This window comes from Halichoeres trimaculatus, unplaced genomic scaffold, assembly GCF_033239565.1.
Source record: "Halichoeres trimaculatus isolate MK-OKI-2021-1 unplaced genomic scaffold, fHalTri1.1 fHalTri1_scaffold_13, whole genome shotgun sequence".
NCBI lineage: Eukaryota > Metazoa > Chordata > Actinopteri > Labriformes > Labridae > Halichoeres > Halichoeres trimaculatus.
The window spans coordinates 10715700-10740657 of NW_027437191.1; the positions used below are offsets into that span (position 1 = coordinate 10715700).

Below are 24958 nucleotides of genomic sequence, written 5' to 3' on the forward strand. Positions count from 1 at the left end.
TACTCTTCACTGTGAATAGATGTTCTCCATCACCTACTATACACATGGGCGTAGCACTAAATCAAGAAACTTTATAATTTTCACACAATTAAAGACACAGAACAGAAAAGTTTTACAGTTAAAGATGATGTGAGAAAGATCTGTTAAAATCACACTCCCATGCCACCTTGTGGCTCGAAGTCTCTGCACACTGTCATAAATGACTTTTAGTGGAATTGAATGAAGATCGGACCGAACAAAGTTTCTTTGTTCAAGACAACTTTTTATTTATCAGCCTTTAGCTTGCGCTGTATCACTCTCCTCTTTAGCTTTCTTCTGCTCTTCTGACCTTTTTATGTCTGACGGTTAGGCTTCAGTGTCCACCATCACTACTAAATTAGTCACAGAAACTCTCTTCTCACTACTCAACTTCATCAGCCGGCGTAGTGTTGTCATAGAGACCTAGATGTGCCGTAAATAAATCCAGTCCTCGTCGACCCAAACTGGCTAAGCTAGCTAAGCTTAGGCTAAGCTAAGAAGTGACAATCTAAAACAACTTGTAACCAGCAATAATCTCATTTTAAAGTTTGGATTACGGTCAGGCATATATCTAGAATGGATACTTTTTCAAAATCATTTTCAGACTCCTCGAAGCCCCTTTAAAATGAAATAAATGAAAATAAAAAGCAAAAAAAATAAAATTAATTAAATAAAAAATGCTTAAGACCCCTATTGAAGTCATTCCATGTTATAGCGTTTAAGTGGTTTGAACCTGGAAAACACCACAAAGTAAGTGCGATATTCCACTCAGCTGCAAGTGGCATGCAAATTACCAAAATTTAAAGATATGCATCAATGCACTGACTCATAAAAGGTCAAAATAATAAGGTAGAATCTCACTGTCATTACTTCTTCTTTTTTATTTTTTTCCTGGCGGAAGTGACCTCCCACAAACAGCTTATCTAGCGTTAAGTGACATGATTGTACTGTTTTATTTTGAAAGATTTCCCCGGAAGCTGCAGCTCCTGCTGCTTCACAGAGTCTAACTGAAAAAAAAGAAAGTGATTACTAAACCGGTGATTGACCAGACGCTACTGCCCGACGGGGACGCTCGGAGGAGAAGTTGAAGCTGGAGCTCAGGGAGGGTTTATGAAGTGTTTCTCTCCGACAGCAGGAGCTCAGCGGGGAGCAGGGGATCCTCTTCTGACGCTGGACCAGTTTGTTTGTTGGACTTAATTTCCACCCGAGATGTTTGACGACCGATAATCTAAAGGTGAGCAGTGAAACAAAACCAAACCCCTTCACCTGATGATTGCTGCTTCTTTTTGCTTACATACTGCATCGTGTCTCCTCAGCATGTGTAGGTACGGTTGTTTTTCTCCAAAGTTTCATGATCTTCAGAGTCGCGAAAATATGTCTCATGTGAGAACGTCTCTTTTTGTGAAATTGTCAAAAATGATCAAACCAAGCTCATTTTGAGGTCATAATTTTCAGTAACCATGACTTTTTTGGTAATAAGGAGTTCATCCTCAGAAAAAAAAAAAGATGTTAACTTTATTTTATCCTTATCCAATCGCCACTGCCAGAAGAGGAAAATAGTATGTAATTTTGACCAAACGCCGCTTACTGAGAAGCCTCTTTTTGAGTCTAACTTCGTAAACAACAGCCATCCATTATTTGGATGTTTTTCCCAGGTGCCTTTAAAAATTACAGAAAACATTTTAAGGGTCTGTATTCAAACGAATTACTTCCATTATCTTATTTACTGCTAAATTATATGCCTTATAAACCCCATCAATCAATGAAGGCGTCTCTTTTCCGTTGTGTTGCACTATCAAAGCCCTCGATCAGATTTATGAATGTGAAGATGAACGAATAAACGACTAAACGAAGCCAAACGAATAAATGAATAAGTGGAGCTGAACGAATGAATTGCTGAATACTAAATGTGTACCACAGCCTCCTCTTCCTGATCAAGTTAAGAGAGGCTGTGTTACACAAACAACACCTTCATATGGCAATGAAGGAAAATAGAAATTAAAATAGCGAAAGAAATGACCATAAACAAGTTTATGAGACCAAACAAGACAATAAAAGATCAATTTTTAGTGCATTTATTTATACTAAATGAGAAACACTGGCAGTTTATGAGAGGCTTAATGGCATGATACTGGAATTATGCTCTAAACTCAGCCTGTAACCCTTAATGTGCAAAAATGTTTAAAATCATATTGATGATTTAAGATTGGGCAGCTATGACTTAGTGGTTGTCCTCAATGAATGGCTTTCTAATATTTTAATAGGTCCTTTTTGCAATATACAGTTTCTTACTTTTGCTTTCTTGCTGCTGTGATTCCTGAATTTCCCCTCAGGGATAAAATAAAAGTCTATTCTATTCTATTCTATTCTATTCTATTCTATTCTATTCTATTCTATTCTTTTCAGATCAGAAGTTTTGAAGTTTGATCCCAGCTCCTGTAGTCAGTATCCTTGAACAAGACACTGAGCCCAAAACTGCTGTTGTTCATTGGTGAATGAATGGGATTAGCTAATAGTGACGGTCTCTTACTGTAGCAGCCTCTGTCATCACTGAAAGACTAGAAAAGAGATTAACGAGTACAAGTCCAAATTACCCGACCATTATCCAAGTTTGACCATGATACTGCAATTGATTAACTTTAGCGTTTCTATGACTACAGTGTTTGTCAAGCATCAGTGCACAAGTATTCTGGAGGATCCATTTCTAACCTTATTGATTTGTTTTGTGGATAGAGATGTTAACTACAGATACAATATTAACATGCTCATTAGACCACCAGTGAAGGGTGTTAGCCACAGCTTCCTTAAATTAAGAGTTTGTTGTTAATCTGCCAGGATGTGCAAGCTGTTTCATAGAAATGATATCTGTAATGCTAAAATATGATTATTATTGTTGCTGTTGTTGACATCCATTGCTATCAAGTGAAATTTAGGAATACAAATTTGAATCCAGTTAAAAATTCCTAATTCCTGTTCGAAGTGGTGAAGTGTCGGGAACTCACTGAGGAACATGTGGTTGAATTCACACCCTTTATGCTGCTGAATGGTGTTCTTATTTTTAATGACAGATGGTCTAATTTATTTTTCAGTCTATATCTCTCCAAAGAGAGATATAGTATTTGTATTTTTCAGCCCTTGATGGTTAGTTTAGACACATGAGAAATAAATCAAGTGTTATCATTATGTGTTATTATTATTGGCGTACAGGTTTTAATTCTGTCCAGGACTTAAGCATAAGCTTGACTGATTTTCACTTCCCAAGCACTGATGATTTGCACTTTTACTGTGACTCAAGCAGAGGCTCAGATGATAAGAAAACCGAGACCTGTATAGTACATTGACCAGACTGTTAAAGTGTTAACATTCATTTTTTAATACAATTTTGAACATAACACATTTAGTTCAGATGAGGGCTGGTATGCATATTCAGCTGCATCATGGTTTCATACATTTTAGTTGGCAAAAAAAAAAAAAAAAAAAAAATTCAAGGGTTGTTTGCTCTGTGGTCAGTGTCCAGAAACGATACTATACAATGGTGGCAACGTCTATCAAATTTTGACCATCACAGAACAACCGGTGTTTTGGAGTAAATAGCAACCATGCTAACTGGTGACACTCAGCTGACAGGATCAGTGATTAACCATAGTCTGTATATAGAGTGGACAGCGTGGCCCCCCCATTTATCATTGTACGGTTTTGAAGCCAAAATTCCCCAGTCACAGGCGCAGCCATCGGTAGCAGTTTGGAGCCAGATTCTGAGCAGTAGAGACGATGAGGGATTCTAGGAGAGTCTGAGTGGAGCTGGGTGACAAAAATAATAATTATTTTTGTTCTTTGAGAGTCTAATCACTTCTTGACTCGACCTCTCGACATATTTTACAATCCCCGAAAAAAATATGCAAGAACAGCAGCTGCCAATCATCGTTAAACCTTACGGAAAGCCTTGTTTTTAACCTCGTATAACTAATGAAAACAAAACTTTTCAGAAAAAAAGAGGACTTGAATACAAACAGCCAAATAATATCTTCAAATCCCCACAACAATCGGACGTGAGAAATATTTCTACGAGGAGTATTCATTTTTTAAAGTTTGACCACAGCCCATCTGGAATGGCTGGAAAGACAGATTTTTTCACCTATACTGCAGCCAGCCACTAAGGGGAGCAGTTTTTGTGGAGACCTCACTTCTAGCCGAGCAAGATGACGTCCATTTTTTTTACAGTCTATGTGATTAACGGCTGAGAGTCACCAGTTAACAGGGTCACACTTTACACTGAAACACCAGCAACATCTGCGGGTGAATAATTAACTCAGGACATAGTTTTCTGTTTCTTTTATTATGAACCGGATCTCAGACTCAGCAGTCTGTGTGCTTTTTTGGTTTGGGAGGGTTTCTGATTTATTGACACGTTAACATCCTGGTATGTCACAGTCTGGTAAGAGTCCATGGATAACGCAGTCATGAGCATCGAGTGAGAGTTGTCTGTTTAAATTGCTCTCTGGTAACACGCCAGATTTCTCCTCCAAAAATATCTGTCCACTTGTTGATCTCTTCTGTCCACTCACTGCTATTTCACGAATCTGGGAGCTATTTACCATCCTGCAAAGTGGTGATATTAAGTTTAAAAATGCTTTTTTTGGTGGTTAACTCCTCCATGTCAGCTGACAAACCATTATACTCTGCAGTGCTTCTGCACCCAAGTTGTGCGTGCATCTGCCGTTGTTGATAAACAAATAATCCCTATATATTTTTGCAGTAAATGATGCATTTAAATTTTGGAATTTGAGGGTAAAACAGAGGTAAGACAGAAGTACAATATCCCAAGAAATGTTCTTCGTGCCATTTGCTGTTGGTTGTCCGTGTTTTTAAAGTTGTTTTATATGTAAATGTCCTGGTGCCACAGCAGGTGGTGTGTAGTCCTCTGTGTAGAAGCAGATGCAATTAGCGGCAGGTGTTTTTATAGTTAGAGAAACACACTATTTTTGACTGTTGTTTACTTTTCCCTTTTGTTTTCCACTATTTTGTGAGTGTTAAACTCGTGTTCTTGGGAATAATTTGTTGTAGTTGTAGGTACTCTTGGTTGTGGTAAAAAGGATGAGTAAACCAAGAAAATGTAACTTTGATGAAGTGTTTTCATTTGTACTGGGAAACAAGTTCAAGGAAGACTTGTCAACTGGCTCTGAAGCAGCTCAGTGGTTTTCAGGATGATTTTGTCAGGCGTAATCAGGTCACTATAAATGGGAAATGTTAGAGAGCATATTGTCATGCCTCTATTGTCCCTAAGATGAATTTTTAGACCAGATCTTAAAAATATATTTTAAAAAAATAGAGCCACTGCCAATGCATTAGCTTCTGAACAGATTTATAAGACACTCCACAGTGTGAAAGGTGAAAATTGAGATTTTTTTACTTTCACACCGTAGAGTGTTTGCCCTTCTTGGTTGTAAAATATTTTGTGCCTTCAGCAAAGGTCAGGGAGATGATCACAAAGGATTATTTTACCACTGTACTAACATTACTAACTTCTTCTTTCACTAAAGGTTTGAGAAAAGGGTTTCATTGAGAGTGACTTCATGCTCAAATTTGTTGTCTTCGAAATCTCATCATGTGCTGGTCAGGTCTGTTGGAAGCATGAAAAGTCAAATATTATGAGCTTTGTAGACGGCGAATAAAATCATGTGAGGAATACTTGTATTTGAACAGAGACAGTTTTGTATTGAGTGTATTTTAAATCTGAAAAAAATCACAATTCACGGCCCAAAAAATGCAAAAAAGAACCACCAAACAGATGTAGGGCAGACTGTGCTGTTCTCTTTCCTCTAATAACCCATTATGGCAATGATGATAAAACTCATTATTACGAGCCAAAAAGACCCAAAGGCTGTCATTATAAATAAATACTGTAATTTTGATTTATTTCATGTCACTAACTGATTTTTTTTCAGAATTTCATAGTGGCTGCCTGAGCTTATCTGACTCAGACCTCCCTCTCCAGTCCTAATCCCAACCTGAGCCTGTCTGATCTATTGACTTTATATAGAGATGTTCTGATCTCCGTCTTAAATATTGGATCTGGCCAGTTTTGGCATTTTTTAACTGATCGGTGATCACCATTTTAGCTGATCTTTTTCTCCAATCATTCACATTAGCCATCATTCAGCACAATTTGCTGCTGTACGCTAATGTGTCGGTATAACTGAGTGATCGACAAATTGCAGTCAAAAGCACTTCCACGTAGGCTTCATTAAGATTGGTTTTGGTTAAAAAAAAAAAAATACTCATATGCTTGATTATGTTACCATGGTTACCAAGGTACTCCCCCAGTGCACTGATGAGAAGAGAGGGGAAGAGCTCCGGTCAAGAAGTGAACTGAGATTGCTGTGGTAGCATGCACTGCCTGATGTTAAATAATGCAGATTATGTACCAGCTGAGGCTGTCACCCTGCTGGTTCTCCAACAGAAGATGTAGCACCATGACCAGTGCATTTAATGAGACGGTTGACCTTCCTCTCCCTATCCAGATGCTACTTTGGAACATTTATGAGGGTTGCGGAGTGCATTATTATACTTCAGTAATCATAGATGGTAATATTTAATTGAAAAAAAGAAAGAAAAGGAACATGGGCAGCAGTGTGTGTGTGTGTGTGTGTATGGTCATCTCTGTGTGGCAAACACGGTAGTTAAAGGTCCCATATTCTGCTCCTTTTCTGCAGTTTAATATGGATCATTGATATCTTCATGAAATGGTAGAAACATGTTTTGGTCCAAAAAGCCAATAAATCAAGCACAGCAGCATTGTTTCCAGGCTCTCATAGCCCCTCTGTTCAGAACGCTCTGATTTAGTGGGCGGGACCTTCATATGTAAATGAGCCACCGCTGATCCTGCCCCGCTCTTCCACATCACTGAGAGAGGCGCCACGAGCTCTGAGTATACAATGTTTTGAAAACAGCGAAGCTTGTTTACCGTAAGATTACAGGCTAAAACAACAAGCTAACAGTTAGCATCCTGAAGCTAACACAGAGACAGGGGGGGCACTGAGGAAAAGCTTTTACATCTGCTCAACAGCACACAGCATTTAAAATACTCACATTTCCAGGGTCCGAGGTTTGTTGATGATGATTGGTAATGCACATGGATTCAGGACCAGTCTATTCGCTAGCCCTCTGTTGTACTGTCCAAAGTTGGAAAAGCAGTCGGCCATGAAGTGACTAGCACACACATGCACAGGTTTACTGAGTGTAGCTGGCACATTTCCTTGATAAATGAACTCTAGCCACTCAATCTTGTCTTCTTCTAAGATGGGAAGCTTGTGCATGGAACTATGTGGCTGTTTACAGCCAAAAACAAAGCAGTGATGGCTCTTCAACTTTGGCATTTTCCTCCCCGCTGCTGGAGAGAAATCTCTCTAGCGCCGGGGAGGGGGTTTTGGGGTATCTGCCCAGGTGGACCAATCAGGTCAGACTTGCTCCTGATTGGTCAAAAAAGGGAATCCCTGACGTCAGCAAATCCCCAAAATCCAAACAGCTCATTTTAGGTCAGGATTTCACATTTACAAGCATTACAAAGTACAGGTTTTGTCATTAAATATCACATTTTGTGGGCTGGGAGGAAAGACAAAGACCCACAAATTTCACTAACAGACCTAATAAAGTGATTTTTGCATTATATGAGACCTATAAAAGTTGCACAACCTGGGTGCTACGTGTAGAACAGAGCACAAGGCGGGAGAATGAAGTCCTTTCATCATTTTTTGGAAAAGATTCATCAATTTAATCAGTGTCTCTGTGTCTATGATGATGTTGACCCTGTTCTTTATATAACCCCTGAATAAAGACAGGAGAATCTGTTGGTCGCAGTTCAACCGTTTATTTGTCACATTCAAAAATCAGTGCTGGTCTCTTTCTGACAGCAGCTCACTTCCCTCGACCTCTGGCAGAAAGAGCACAGGCATATAGAGTATATTTCACACTTATCTTCTGGGCTGAAGAACATAGAGTCTTATATGCAACCGTCTGCTATTGGCCAAAAGTGTAAACATGTGCGTGCTAACAGACGTGTGTATGTGTGTGATTTTCTTGGACGTGTGACTAGAAAGGAGGAAGAAAAGAGAAGGGGAGGTTATGAGGATGAACTGGGCTGTTGTAATCTTTGTCAGTAGAATGACCTTGCTGCTGTGCAGTGTAAAATTCTTCACTCAAACTTGTGAAAAAAATATGTGAATATCCAACCAAGCCAAGCAAACTGTGTGAACTCAGTGACATTACACAAAAACCTGAAGTTTCCAAGAATTATAATATACATCGTAAAATATAACAATGATAAAGAGTCAGGTGCGCTCGGAGGCATGCACGCCAGCATAGGGGTGACCATCCAACCTCTTTTCCTCAGACATGTCCTCCTGTCTGGTCATTAAATCATGTTCGGGGGGCATTTCATAAATTTCCATTAAAATGCAGGGGTTTTGTTCAGTTTGTTTGACAGACTATTAGGAATCAAGAAATGCTGCACCGGGACACAGGCATTCTGTGAAGTTGTGAAAGACCCAGGTCACTCCTCCTTTCAGATTGTAACAGAAAACATGCTCTGGTTGCCTGTGCTTCGCTCTCAGACAGAAAATGCTGGGGCGTAAATTCCCTGTTAAAGGCAAACAGTGGAAAAAGCACTCCTTTTTTTAGTCATGGATGTGACTTTTGTACTACCGAGATCTTGATCTTTCTTTTTGAGGCATGTTCTGAGGCATTACTTTGTTTGCGCTACAGAAAAAATTCACTTCAAACAGAAAAGGAATTTCTCAAATTAATGTATGGTTCATGAAGCTACTTTGTAATCTCTGGGTATTTTTGAAGTATCACCAAGAGGCCGGGTAGGGCGTCCTCTCTCTGGGTTTTCAGACCATGGTCACCCTAGCCAACATTCACATGGCTGATTTCTATGGAATTAATTTCCTATATTAAATCAAGAGCTTTTTTAATTGATTTGAGAACAGTATTTTATTGATTTCATGCTCAGATTAAGTGATATTGTCTCTCAAAACTCTGCTCTTGTGCTCATATTTGCTCTGTGCATGCTCAAACTCTGTCCTCGCGCTCCATTTTTGCACAAGATCTGTTGTCCCGCTAGCTTCATGATGGTGACATTGTTTTCTACACCAGCAAAGAGCGCTGTGTCATGCGGCTATGATTATACAATATAGCTATTTCAGTGAAAAACACGGGTGCTCGTGTATTGATAGAATGATATTTGGTTCCAACAGTGGACAAAAAAATTAAAGAAAAGACATTAATTACAGCCCGTAGGTCAGGGGGTGATAAACCAGGTTGAAAGAGCGCCTGCACGTATGTGACTTTCTGTGAGGAACAGCAAACCCACCCCTAATCAAACAGGGATAATCTGGTTGCTCAATACTAGTCGGTCTTCTATTGATCACAATGCCTTGATCCACAAAAATTTCGAGAGCAGACAGAGATCTATGAGCAAAAATTCCCTCAGCACAAGAGGAAGAACCCGAGTGTGAGCGCAGGAAATCTGTGGAACCGAGCGCGAGGACACAGTTTGAGCGCTAGTAGAGCAAATTTGAGCGCAAGAGCAGAGTTTTGAAAGACAGTATCAGGTAATCTGAGCATGAAATAAAAAAAATACTGCTCTCAAATCAATTGAAAATGCTCTTCATTTAAGATAGAAAATTAATTTCATTAGATTTTTCATATCCTACAGTGTCCTTAAAATTCAGAAAACTGACACTTGACTGGATGATGGTAAACCTGTGTGACATAATGTTTTGCGCACTGAAAAAATGAGAGGCTCCCAAACAGAAGAGCACACTTATGCATGATGCACAGCAGCTAACTTCATTTATTATTGAGAATGTGCAGACAGTATCTGACAGAAGCTAAAGACCAACATCCTTTCAACATGTTTGTAGATGAGGCTTCAAATGCACTTGTATCTTCAAGCCCTTCGCCCCCAATTTCGCTGCGTTAGCAAAACCACTGCTGTTTGATTCAAGTGTTGTGCTGGTGTGTTTCTTTTTTATGTGTAAAATCCAAAGGAATGCACTTTGTGAACTGTTTTGATTGTTCTACAAATTCTACAGTGCACTCTTTAAATATCAGACAGAACTGCTCCGACTTTTGTTTTTTTAGTTTTTTGACAGATGCTCTCTGCTTCCTCAAAACAGGAGTGCCTGACCCAAGCGGCAACCCCTGGTCTAAAAATATGAGACAATGCGGAAGTGCTAAAAACTGCATTTTGTCGAGTGTCTGCTTGAGACTGGCTCCAGAAGTACTTAAAACCACATAAACACTGAGCCAAAAAAAGACGTTATTTTTACAGCAGAAATAAACATGTTTACATCCTGCTACAAAAAATGACATCGGCCTGAATAGATCTTTCCTCTCTCAGCACACACTGTACTGAGTGAGCTTTTTTTCAGCAGAAGGTATTACAATCATGAATTTGTCCAATCCAAGGCACAGCTCAGCTGACAGGAAGTCATCCTGTAGCGGTTAGTAAGAAGGCTCAAAGCCCGCCTCATTTCCAGTATGGCCTCCGCTGATGTTTTGCTTCAAAACTCTTTGTCAGGCCAATAGGTGACGTCACTGAGACTGCATTCACGTTATACAGTCTATGGCTGACCTTATCATCTGACCATGCCTCTTATTGCTCCTCATTTATCAAACTTGTGTACGCCCAAAGGATATGATACCCACATCAGGTCTCAGTTTGTGTGCAGAAGTTTCAGCAGGAAGCAGCAAAGTCTATCTGTACCTGGCAGAGAATTGTTAGATTCTATGAGTCCAGAGTGTTTTCAGACAGACAAGGGCTCAGATATTGATATTTAGACAAAGTAGATTTTACACCTAGAATGTATTTTTGATTTCCCTTCACTTTTAAAAATCAATGTAAAATGCATCGCTCATGCACTTGTTTTGAGCCCTACAAGCTTTCAGTTGATTTTTTTCATAACAAAATGTTTTTTCTTTTTTGATTCACCTCAAAAATGAGAGTGAAGATAAAACACTTCTGTGTACACAGAGTATATTGATGTAACAAATAATGACTGAACCCAAAAGCAGACTGAGTCAGATGTTGTCTTCCAAAAAGTTTCATTGAAGAATCTGCTGGGTAATGGGATAGCTGGTGGGGGTCTACACACAAAAACAGTAAAACAGAATATGATTTCAGAGGTTTAGTGAAGGGAAACAACAACAATACAATCGAACATAGCTAACAAATTATACAGAGTATACTTAAAATTTGAATAAAGAACCTATGTACGATAATGTTTATTAGTCTATTCATGTAAAAAAGAGAGAAAAGGTCTCTAGCAGCGTCACCTGAACCTTCAACATCTCCACGCCCTCTCCTCGCACACAGGCTGCTTGAGGATGGCTGCTCCTCATCATAAGACAAACTGAAAGTAGTAGAGAAAAATACTCATTTGGTCATGCACTTTATATAGTAAACTAAGGCATAGCACATTATTTAAAAGGTTGCCACACAATAAAAGCCTCAAATCATGCTCACACAGTACGAAGAAGACTAATTGGTACACTTTTCTAAAATAGCACAGAAGTGAATGAGCACACCTACAAATACAGTTCAACTGTTGCATGTTACTTTGTTCTAAAAAGGTGACTGCGCAGTATAAACATTGAATTACACGCACATTTTACAAATAATAATTCTTCACTGTTCTAGGGGAACAAAGTAGATGGAGCTTCATTCAACCCAAATTCAACCCATGAACCCACTCCCTCACATGGTCTTTCGGTCTCACGATCATGTGGAAACCTCAGTGGAGGTTTTATAACCTGGGAGGAATGTCTTTTTTGCTTTTTGGAAAAACTCAGTTTTTCTTAGACATGTAACTAGAAAGGAGGAAGAAAAAGGGGAGGGGAGGTTATGAGGATGAACCAGGCTGTTGTTCTCTGTATCAGTAGAATGACCTCGCTGCTGCGCAGTGTAAAATTCTCCAATTCTACTTGTGAAACAAACTATGTGAATATAAAACCTAGTGAAGCAAACTGTGTGAACTTGGTGACATTACACAAAAACCTATAGTCATACATCATGAAACCAACTTCAAACACTGATCTGTACAATGGGAAAGGAGGAGATGACACCAGACCAGCTGGGCAGCCATGAAAAAAATAAAAACCTAAAAAACACTTTTTCATAAAAAAATGTGATGGCCTGTGGAATAAACAACATTTTAGTTAGTTTTTTTTCTGAACAGTGGGTTGCAGTACCAGTGTGATGCAGTTCTACAGTTTCATTTATTAGATGCTTTTGTCCAAAGCGACATATGACACAAACATGAATTTTGGCAGATGGGAAAACCTTGGTTAGTATGACAAAGTGCTACAAGTTATTTGGCTGAGAGAATTTTTTTTTTGTTGATGTAGAATATAGTTATAACTAAACACAATTATTTGCTGCAAAAATATAGTTAAACCTTTAGCAACAGTCAATGATCAGTGCTAAGTATTTACTAAGGGGCTGATGCGACAGATTTAGCTGAAAGTGGCGTTCCTTCATTCACGTGGAGATATCAGCCAGACACACTGATATCTGAGCAGAGACAGTTGTGTTGTCAGGAGGAAAACACAGGAAAGCTGAGTGTCGTCAGCATAGCAGTGGTAGGTGAAGCCATGGGAGTGGATCACTGCACCAAGAGAGGTAGTGTATAGGGAAAAGAGCAGGGGACCAAGCACTGAACCCTGGGGTACCCCTGTTGATAAGCAATGTGAGTTAGACACTTTTTCCCACCATGACACTCTGAATGATCTGCCTGTGAGGTAGGACTTGAACTACAACAGCGCAGATCCTGAGATGCCAAGTTCAGAGAGTGTGGAGAGGAAGATTTGATGGTTTACTGTGTCAAAAGCAGTGGACAGGTCCAGCAGTAGTAGGATAGAGGACTAACCAGCAGCTCGAGCCAGTGGCAGTGATTCTGTGACTGACAGGAGTGCAGTCTCAGGGGAGTGGTCACAGTCTCAGTGGAGTATCCAGGAGGAAACGGCTCAAATGAGGATGCGAGCACAATACTTTTCACCTTCTTCACTGTTCTGTCTCTGTGCATGCTTTTCAAGCCGGGAAATTGGATTCCTGACAGTTCACTGGACAATGTCACAATTTTTTTTAATAGCCTTTTTGCGTGCTTCTATTGCATTTATAAATCATCATGAGATACAAAAAGGAAAAACTGTTCCCTTGAAGGCACAGTGAAAAGTCTGTTGCGTTCTGCTGCTGACATTAAAAGAGGAGGCATTTCTCTCAGAAAGAGCATTCTCCTCTGGGACTTGGCATTCAGGGTGTCAGTCCATGCATCCCATTTTAACACAGTGCCAATGTACATGTGCTCCATGACAGATTGTGAAGGTTCCTCATTAAGCAAGGTGGGATTTGGCCTTTGTGCCTTTCTAAAATCAATTAACATCTCCTTCGTTTTGGAGGTATTGAACAGAGGATTTGACTTCTCACACCAGTCAAGAAAAAAGTAAAGAGTAGAACCATGTCCTTCCTCCTCGTCAAAAAGCAGGTTAACTACGGCAGTGTCATCTGCATATTTAATGAAGTGTCAGGGAAAAAGCTAGTGCCAGAGTTAGTGTACATAACAAACAAGGAAGATAAAACGCCTGGGGTGAATGTGGACAGATGAACATCTTATCAGAGAGTGATGTGCCTGCTAAACACTGTAGCTTAAAAAGTCAACAATCAAAGAGATGAGGCCATTTTCAAAGTATAATTCCTAAGTTAAAATATTTGCTGAAATACTGGGCTTAATAGTATTAAAAGCAGATGCAAAGTCAACAAAAAAAAAGATCTTGGTGTGAGCCTTTGGTTTCTCCAAGTGATTAAATATAAGATGCAAAAGAGTTGCTACAGCATCTTCAACCCCTATGGATGCATGGTAAGTAAACTGCATGGGGTCTAGAAGGTGCTGTGTGAGGGGTAGATGATGTGCATCCTAACGAGGTGCTCAATAAACTTCAATACCAGAGCAGTTAAAGCTACGAGCTGGAGGTCAGGAAGTCATTTGGCTCTTGGGCTTTGGAATTTTTTGGAAAAGGTGCAGAAACCAGTGTGTTCATCTGCTAGAAAGGAGTGGAGGCCTGTAAAGTGAAAATACATAAATAATATATATATATATATATATATATATATATATATATATATATATATATATATATATATAGTATTGTATATAAATTGAGGAACCTTTATATATATATATATATATATATATATATATATATATATATATATATATATATATATATATATATATATATATATATATATATATATACTCTACCCTGAGACAAAGAGGTGACATGGTTGTGAAATCGTGATTACATAAACCACTTTCTATTGACGTAACTAGATAAGGAAGCTGTTTCTTCACTTTTCTCCCCATGTGTGATCTTGGGGTGTTATTTTTAATTTGCTTTTGTTTTTCATCACCTACTTTGCAACTAAGCATCACCTTTGCTTCTTGTGTCACCACCATTATCACTGTTTTTACTCAGTTTCTAAATTAAGTGCATTTTCTAATGCATTCTTTATGGTCGTCAACCAAACTGTGAATATCAACAAACAAGAAACATATCAATGAATGTTTGTATCTTTGTAAATTGTTGCTTTTTTCTCATTCCAAATATTGTTCAATGATTATTTACCATGATATGAAAAGTGTGAATATACACTGACTTACCCCCGAAGCGCTGTCTTACCCCTGTCAGCGTCCTGTGACCCGAGATCTGGTGCGGTTTTGGTCCAGACAAAAGTAGTCCGGCAACATGGCTGGGGTCATGAAAATAAAGCGTTTTTCCTCACAAAACAATTTGTGTTCAAAAGAGTGATAAAATTGCATCACAAAACTGCAAACCGGAAAAAAGTCAGACTCCGTTATTGATTGGCACTACTTTCTGGTGCATATCACTGCACCGCGCGGTCCATCCAGCCGACTGGCGCGCATTGTCACCGTCATTACAACTTTAAAAAGTTAACATTAACATGTCTGACTACAACCTTGATGAAGATGACATTAAATTTAGCACAGAGCCAAGGGGATTTATTTATGAACCCAAACTGATGCTGAAATTCGTGAGATGGAGTTAGAAGGGGTGGAGAAAGACGATCACAGTCATGTCGCTCCTGGAGCCACAGCTGGAGCCGTGAAGGAGAGGGTGACAGACAAATGCTGGTGCACTTGTCAGAAGTATAAAGTCATGCCGACAGAGGTTGAGTGCTACTGCTGCCACAAATGGAACCTCATCATGCCACTGATGCAAGAACTTTCAATTGATGAGGAGGTCAGCATTGCAGCTTCTGTCTGCATCACAAACAATAATGACTTCCCTGCACTACTGAATAAGGGTGTCTTACAGACCTTTTTCCACGTACCTTGGTACCTAGGTAAGTGGAAAAAGCAGTAGCACTCTACCTCTGTCGGCATGACTTCATACTTCTGACAAGTGCACCAGCATTTGTCTGTCACCCTCTCTTTCACAGCTCCAGCTGTGGCTCCAGGAGCGACATGACTGTGATCGTCTCTCTCTACCCGTTCTAACTCCATCTGACGAATTTCAGCATCACTGTATTTGGGTTCATAAAGATATCCCCTTGGCTCTGTGCTAAATGTAACGTCATCTTCATCAGTGTTGTAGTCAGACATGTTATTGTTAACTTTTTTTGAGTTGTAATGACGGTGACAATGCGCGCCAGTCAGCTGGATGGACCGTGCGGCGCAGTGATATGCACCAGAAAGTAGTGCCAATCAATAACGGAGTCTGACTTTTTTCCGGTTTGCAGTTTTGTGATGCAAATTTATCACTCTTTTGAACACAAATTGTTTTGAGAGGAAAAACGCTTACAGGGGTAAGTCAGCGCTGATGTACATAACTGTAGGTGAGGATGCCATACAGGTTCATGTCAAAAAACCCGAACTATCCCTTTAATACACTCCACAGGAGATAATGTGGTTGAATGCATATTACAGGGCAGGGCATTTGTTGTCAAGAGTCATTCATTAAGCCCTGATATCTGGTCAGTAACATGTTTTTAAATTAAGTTCAGGGCTCAAAATGCTTCATTTGAGTTTTTGCCAGATTAAAAGCAGTTGTGGATATGGGACGGAGTGTGCAGTAACAGAGGAAACAAGAGCTGTATGCCAGAACCCTTTGTTGGCTTGTTCCTGAGAACAGAGTAGGCATATCCTTTGAAAGGAGATTATTAGTTGTATTGGCACATAATCACATAATAATAATCAGTGTTTTAAGTGTTGCCTTGACACCACACCCTGAGGACAAACAAGAGCCAGAAGTGATAAACCAGACCTGTTTGCAAAGCTGTCAAGAAGCAATGACGATTCACCTCCAGCCCTATTTGCATGACATTAATATTACGTGAGAACATATGATAATTGTTGTGTACTGCAAAGAACTACAGTAAGACTCAATAGAACCTGTGAAGGTTTAATAACAATCATCATTAATACTTGTCATAAATAACAAGGAAACTATTCAGCATTATGAAAAGCTTTAATTTGAACTTTTTCTTTCTCAGTGAGTTCCCTACACCTCATCCCATGAGAGGTGATTCATGTTTTTAATCCTGAATTTGAGCCAGCACACTGGAATTCTCAGAGAAGTTGGATATAAATCAAGAATAATAAACAACCACAAAAACACATTTTTATGTTCAGGAATGACATAATCATAATTTGGCAATCAGAAAATATTGTGTTTTACTGTTTTTCACTGCTTCTATGTAAAAAAGTATATTTGGAAATTCATGGATAACAACATTTAAGCATTAAATATATTTGGTAGTCAGCAGTAGACCATTCATATAGAGGGATTATAAGTCTACAGCATAATCAAGATGCACACACATCTTGACCTCAGGAGCAGCGCTTAGCTCCATTCCTTAGCTTTTTTTAAAACACTAAATTCAACCTGTTATCAGCATAAAAATGTACGGTTGTTCTGTGCTCAGTTTTTAGAAAAGATACTATACAACAGAGGCAACGTCTATCAAGTTTTGACAGTTACAGAGCAACCAGTGATTTGGAGTTAATAGCGATCATGCTAACTGGTGACTCTTAGCTGACAGTATCAGTGATTAACAGCCGAGTGTCACCAGTCAACAGGGTCACACTTTTCACTGAAACACCAGTGACGTCTGCGGGTGAATAATTAACTCTGGACGTAATTTTCTGGTTCTTTTATTGTGAACCCGGTCTTAGACTCAGCAGTCTGTGTGCTCTTTTTGGTCTGGAAGGGTTTCTGATTTATTGACACATGTTTATGTCCTGGTATGTCACAGCCTGGTAAGTGTCGACGGATAAAGCAGTCATGAGCATTGAGTGACAGTTGTGTGTTTAAATTGCTCTCTGGGTACACGGCAGATTTCTCCACTAAAAACATCTGTCCACCTAATATCTGTCCACTTGCTGATCTCTTTATCCACTCACTGCTATCTCACAAACCTGGGAGCCGTTTACCATCCTTAAAGAGTTAATATATAGTTTAAAACGCGGATTTTTGGTGGATACTCCTCCATGCGTCAGTTGACAAACCATTATACTCCCACACATCCGGCGTTGTTGATAAACAAATAATCCCTCTATAGGGAAGTGGTGGTGTAATACATTTGTCAAGCACTGTATGTCAAAGTGCATGTGAATGTATATTTACTTCAAGTTAGGTTATCAAGTTCTAGACTAATGTGCCTGCTGCATGAACATGCTAAACATGGGTCTTCTCTAAATGAACAAAAAAATGAAAGAATGCATTCATGTTATGAGTCAATGCTTTGTTGGAAAGGAGACCAGAACTTAATAGCTTGAAACACGATACAAATTAGAGGTCAGGATGCTGCTGGTGGTTGTCAGACATGATGAGTGTTGTCTACATGATGTATGCTGGAAGATTGGACCCATGAACTCAGCTGTTATTTACTGAATTCACATATTGTGCCATGTGTCTTTAGTGGATAAGATATCACAGGTCATACAAGTACTTGTCTCTGATCAGAATCAGATTTCCTCTCAAGTAGTTTTATCATTATTTATTTAACATTACAGGGAATTTGCCTTGGTCTGTTGATGCAAAAATAGCATAAAGCCAACATATTTAGGATAAAAACCAGAAGGGTTTGGTAATGCTTAACTCCAAACATCTGAGTTATTGTCTGGGTAACATGGCAGTGTGTTCAGGACTTTAGCTTCTGAGGACAAAGGTAGATCAGTGTGAATCTTCTGGCTGTCTCTGTGGTGTATTCATGTTCTCTGCTTTCTTTGGCCTCTCTGTGGTTACGGTGGCTCCCTCCCACAGCGTGACGACATGCGACTGAGGCTAATTGGTGATTCTGTGATTGTTAGGCAGCCTGTCAATGACCCCCCTCTAATGACTGGGCTCATTTTTTCAAAGTTATCTGAAGAACCGCCCACATCGTTAACAATTACTTTTGAGAGGAAGAGGTAGAATGAGCTGGAGGTTTTACAGATACACCAAGGTGGACAAGGACAGCTAAAGCCAAGCTTCACTTCCTGTGTTTATCTCTTACTGGAAGTCACACCATAGAAAACTCTGCAATTTTGCAAACAATGGAAAAAAATGAAACAAAACTAAAATCTTACATCACTGATTTGTCTTGTTTTACATTTCCAAAAAGGAGCAGAAAGAAGTCAGGCTTTCAACTTATCTCACTTATGATATGACTTATGATTCTAAAACTATATTATCTAAATCTGCACGTATATTTGGAAATAAAGAGAGGAGAGAGGATGGAGGAGATTCTTTTTAGAGCATTGGGACGTCCTCACCTTCGGAGCGTCACATGAAGCGACGTGTTTCATTGATGACGGCATCAGCTGATCACCTCTGGATCATCTGTCAGTCAGCTCTAATAGCTGTTTGTGTGTCTGGGCATGTGCGCTGTAATAACTCATAAAACATAAACAGTAACAGAGCTTTGTCTGTTCCTTTAACCTGTTTAACAAACACGTTACCATGAAGAAAACCTGCTCTCTGTTTATTCTCATGGATCACTTAACCGGTAAAATACATAATTGTTCGATTATTTATGAATTATTTAGCCTTTATCTAGAGTGCCTCTGATTGTGAACTCTAAAAAATATTAATATAACCCAGTTTATTGTGTTTCAGGAAGATATTATTTATTAGATTTCAGTTTTCTGTATTAATCCTCTGTTATATTGATTTGATGATGGTTGTGTTCAGTGTTTTGTGCTTTAAACTCACAGCGAACACTTCGTTACCAGATTTATGATCAGTTTCTGAACCATCCTCTGTGCCTGTTTTTAGCTCGTCTTTTCTTGCTCATTAAACTCTGTTGTGTTTGTGAAGTTTCATGTAAAGTCTGAGCTGCTGCAGCGTCCAATCAGAGAGTGATATTCCATATGAGGGCGTGTCGGGCAGTGAAAATACTTCTGCTAAGCCAGCTCTTGTGTTTCTTCAACCATAGCTCCTCTGATCAGTCTCCTCCATCCTCTCTCCTCAGAGCACAATTATCGCTTTGGGACAGTCTTCAAAATAGTGACTTAGAAAGTACTCCCAGTAACGCAGAGGAGATAGGACAGAGGAGGCACAAAATTATCGCTTTGAGACGCACTCACAGTCACACTGGCAGACTGTACTGTGCCGAAGTACGCTTCAACCCTAGAGCTCAGTTTGTTTGGCCAGTGTCTCCGCAAATGTGCTGTCATTGAGCACGATTCCCTCCTCTGCTTTGGCACGCTTCAGCACGTTTCACTTCATGCATGAACACATACATGCCGACAGCGTGTATGATCCACAGCAATCCACAATCATTTTATACAATAGTGGGGGGTGTTAGAGTGTTGTGTCGGACCAAAACAACTGAAAGGCTGTGTAAAGCAAAACCAGACATTTTCTTCTAATCAACTTAAATAGGTCCAGAATGAAGTTCCTTACAACATATAAAACCCATTCCACCATTTAGAGTTTAATTGTGGAGCTAGGCTTCAAGAACTTATTTCAGAGTTTCTGTGTTCAGGATAATGGGCGAGTCACAAAGGATAGCCGCGTTATGTAACGTGGCCATCATTAGCATAAACCCGCCCCTGATGCAGAAGTGGTATAAATACGTTTGGCGCATTAGCACCGGATAGTGTCTCTTACGACAGTTTGCAGCTAGCTAACCAATCAGCTAACCAGGCATGTCTTGTAGACCTACATGTTGCTCGTTCATCTTTCCTGGATGCCACAGTGTGCAAGGTAACAGTTTGGTTAGCTTATTTTAGTCCCCCACGGATGACAAAGTAAGGAAACCGTGGACTGATTTTGTGAAGAGGAGCTACTGTTGAGAGTTCAAAATCACCACCAACACCCGTCTCTGCAGTGTCCATTTAACCCCTGATAGTTACAGCAACTATCAGCAGGTAAAGTCTGGATTTCTGAAAAGTCCGCTGACCCTGGTCAGAGGGGCTGAACTGACACTTCACTGCCTAATTCCTCCCATCCCGCCTACAGCAGGTGCCACCATCGTAGCCACTGCCATTACATGCCCGTCGTGGATCCTCTGCATCGCGCCAAAAAGTCTCTAAGGTTGTGGCAGTGCTCTTGGTGTCTCATTGTGCTGACTCTGATGAGATCACACTTTGTGTAAACAGACGCTCCCTGAGCCATAGGTGGGCCATGTGTGTGTGTGTGATACCCGCTAGAGTCTGGTTTATATTGGAGTAGTGTGACTGCTGGCTGTACTCTCTCCCCGAAGTGGGGAAAAATGCTGCGATGGGCAATCGTGTGTGAATATGGCACAGTTTGGATGGCCAGTGTGACTGTGCCCTTATACACCCAGCATATCTACACAAGCATACAAACACACACACACACACACACACACACACACACACACACACACACACACACACACACACACACACACACACACACACACACACACACACAAAAAAAAAAATAAAAAAAACATACCCGTATATGTATCAAATAAACACATATATGTATGTATAATTCAAACATACATAAACCCCCATAAACAATTAAACAGCAGAATCACAGTGGGTATCCAACCCCTTCTTCATTCCCCTATTTTATATAATTAATATTTTTATCATTCCTTTTAAACGAGCAAACATTCAGGCACTGCTGAAGCTCCACACAATGACTGAAATTGAAAAGATTCTCATGTTTGTTTGTATCGCACTAATGTCTTTAGATTAAACTTTCTCTCAATCACATTCCCTAAACATTTAATGAATATTAGCTTGTAGAAAATGGCTTTATGCCTCAAACATGAGTATTTCTGTGTGATATTCCACATTATCCAAAAATGTAAATACAATTGACTTTAAAGTAATGGGCTGGAGTGATCTAGGTATCCCATTTTCTGAATAGTTCTTAAAGTTCTTTTTTCCCTCTTTGAAAATTATAGTGGTCTAGGTAATATTGTGTTAAATTGGCAGTCATTCCCACAGAAGCCTAAACCCATTCATTGAAATCTGAAAACAATTTACTATGTGGTGCAATCTTTGCAGATCTAATCACTCTTTTGAAAACTCTTAACACATCACGCTCATCCATGAAACGCTGACTGAAAAATAGATGTGTGATAATATCCATGCAAAGCATTTATCAGTCTGGGAGTGTGTGAGACAGCTGACTACTTAATAACAAATAATAGTCAACACTGGCATAAAACCAAAACCAATCAGCACAGCTAGAGGTGTGAATAACCAATGTGACACGCTGCAGTGTGTTGTCTGTAACTCTGGACACACTTACAGTCCTAACACATGTGACCACAGTTGGAGATAATTGAAAATTGTAGATTATTCGTTCAGTTTAGTAAATTTAATAATTATCATCACCTGCGTCAGACAAGCCAATAGCTTCACCCGTGTCCCCTGCCTCTTCTGCCTCAAACTAATGCAGATGTAGAATATTCATGTTTTTTATTACTGTTTTTACAGCAAGCTTTTCACAACCGTCTGCTTCTTATTTGTGAAATTGTAGGACTGCGTCAAGAGCAACACAAAGTGAATTTTAGATTATTTTGTGGAGCAAACCGTTATTTTCTGTTATTTGTGGTGTATAATGCCTATTGTTTTGCTGTGATTGATTTTGAGCTTTCTGAGATTTTGTGAATGTAGTGTGTGGCTGTGGATGAAAGGCAAAATGATTAAAGAGATATACCTTGGCAAGTGTAAAAAACTGTAATTTCGGGCACACATTTTAAAAGAGTAAGGACGGGGAAGACTGAACTCTGAAAAAGTTGTGTGAAGTTATAAACATTAATAACACAAAGGAAAACTCCTGAGTGGATAGTAAACACTGACTATCTTCCTAACCTTTGATTCAGAGCCAAGACAAAAAGGAACCTGAAAGAACAATGCGCTCTCATTGTCCTCTTGCAAATGTAGTTTAAAGCCAATGAGCGTCCATGTCGTTTGATAAATCAGAATTTTTTTTTCTGTGTACATGTCAGAGTAAAAGGTTCTTTACTGGTTGGTCTAAAGTTGATGAATTTAATCAGACTGTGGTACAGGGTGTTCTCTCTGTTGAAAAGCAGCTGAGCTCAGTGACCTTGCAGAGCAGCGACATATGGATGTCCATGTCTCTCTGTGGGGAGTTGCCTTTGTGGGACATGGATATCCTTTTCTTTCCTGCTGTACATCATCCTTTTCATATACAGGAGCTGGTCAAGTACGTATTGACAGTTTCACACGCTCTAATCAACTGAAAGTACTCAGTCTTCAGGAGTTTTCTTTCTTTTTTTATGAGAAGAAGTGAAGTTTGAGATCAAAGATCGTCAGCAGGACATATTAGTAAAGTTTCATTTAAGGCTGGTAACAATCATCAGCTTTGAAAAGAGTTGCTTCATTTTTTTCTCCTGAAACTTTAGATCTATGCTATAGATCAGTGGTCCCCAAACTATGGCCCGAGGGCAAGATACGGCCTGCCTCCACATTTTTCCCGGCCCCCAGAACAATATCAGAGGCGCATTATGTTTTTTTTTTTTTTTTTTTTTTCAGTCTGGCCACGTGATCAAGACTTACATATGCATAAATGTAACTTTCTATTCCACCCTTCTGCAGTTTGTGCCCTAACCCTTCCTTAAAAAAAAAAAAAAATCCTGTGTACAACCATACTATTCATGAAATGTATTGTGCTGGTAGGTGTTGTATCACATAGTTTGGTTTCTTAGCCTGCTTGCTTTCTGGTTTTCACAGTGAAATTAATGAGAGAGAGCTGCAAACAGTGGTGTCTACAAGAAAGTTAATATTTCATGGTCTTTTTTTCTGTGAAAAAAAACAACCTTAAAATGGTTATTTAGTTATTATTTATTTAATAAAAGTGTTATGTATTTCTTTTTTTTTTTAAATTAATTTTCTGATTTTTTTTCCTGTCAAGAGCCCAGAAAGGGTTACTAATATTTGGTTATGTGTGGCTTTCTGGGAAACAATAAATATTTACGTCTGGACACCTCTGTGATCGTCACACTTTTCTTTACAAACTGACCCTGGCCCCTCATCAGAGAAGGGAAAAGTTGTTTGGCCCTGACGGGACAAAGTTTGGGGACCCCTGCTATAGATGATATGCAGTAGTCCTGAGAAATCATAAACCAGTTTATATTAATTAGATTTTGAGACTGCGACAAGATACTCATTAGACAGTCAAGTCAAACTGAAAATTATTGGTGGGTATATGCATATGAAAAAGAAGTGATTACATGTGGAGGATAGAGCCTCATCTGAATTAGTTTAAAGTGTTTTCTTTTGTTGTTTCTTTGATTTGCTGGGTTCATTTTGTCCAATTTTTTCTAGTGGGTATTTCTTTTTGTCTCGTTTTTTTTAAAGTTCGCTTTTTGTTACCATCCTGTCTTCCTTTTCCATTTATTTTCTATGCTGTTCCCCTCATTTTCTGATCTATAAGAATGTGACAGCCCCCTTTTTCCATGTCTTGAAATCACAGATCCTTTAAAGCGAGAAACACACAGATACTCTACAGATATATCTATCCTTGTTTGTGCATGTTTATTTCCACTCGGGGGATGGGTCATACTCCTGCAGCTTGGTGTTCTGTTCACTCCATGCCTGTTTGTGTGAACTTTGAGGAAGTAGCCTCATTGTTTAATCCCTTTCCTCTCCTCCACAGGACTTCCCCACTGATGGCAGTGATGGAGAACAAGACCTGGACAAATCCCTCATATATGCCCCATTACCTGCTCAGAGGTGACCCTTTCAACTCGAGACTGTCGAGAGAAGCGGATATTGTGGCAGCATTTTACATCTGTATAATAGGTCAGTCACTGCAAACAAAATGCTTCTCTTCATGTCCTTTGTTTGATTTTGAATCAGGAAGTAACAAAGAAAGCGTTTTCCTGTACTGTCTTTCTTTTTGATTGAATCTCAAGCTGTGTGTATGGTGAATTAATTAGCTGATACTTTGTACAATAAGGAAAGTACAAGTCTTCTCAATTTTCAATGTGTTTTCTATACTTGAGGTTTAATTAAGAAACAGGTATGTGTTTTTTACAATGTATGGAAAATATTCCAGTTTATGAAAATAGTGTTGGTTTAATTTACTGTTAGGGAGCAGAACGCCAGAAAGCTGGAGTTGCGAGACTCAATAATCCCCTCAGTCCCCACTTCATTGATAAGTCTCTCTTCATTCATGTTGAGCTGTAAAACCTCCAACCTGTTGACTCCTGGTCTGGTGTAACTGTCATCATAATGCCGGTTGTTGTAGTCAAGCTAAAAACAATCTGGTTTTGACATAGTTTGTTTTGTTTTACAAATCATTTGCTGTTTTTTCAGGTAGTGTCTGTGTCCTGCTTGATCGGCGCTACAGGAAATTGACAAGTCACAGCTAGGACTGGGGGATACATCAAATATACTTGATTTCACTCTCTGCTGCTCAGCCG

The 24958-nt window shown here is 39.4% G+C and overlaps 1 protein-coding gene across 1 annotated transcript in view; it reads left to right on the forward strand.

Moving 5' to 3' along the window:
• Positions 1-1027: 1027 nt before the first annotated feature.
• The window catches only part of opn5 (opsin 5), a 60035-nt gene continuing 36104 nt past the window's right edge, over positions 1028-24958 (forward strand). The window contains exons 1-2 of the mRNA XM_074685383.1: positions 1028-1252; positions 24190-24335. Coding sequence (XP_074541484.1) covers positions 24203-24335 — 133 coding nt within the window. The 5' untranslated portion in view covers positions 1028-1252; positions 24190-24202. The remainder of the gene's footprint in view (positions 1253-24189; positions 24336-24958) is intronic.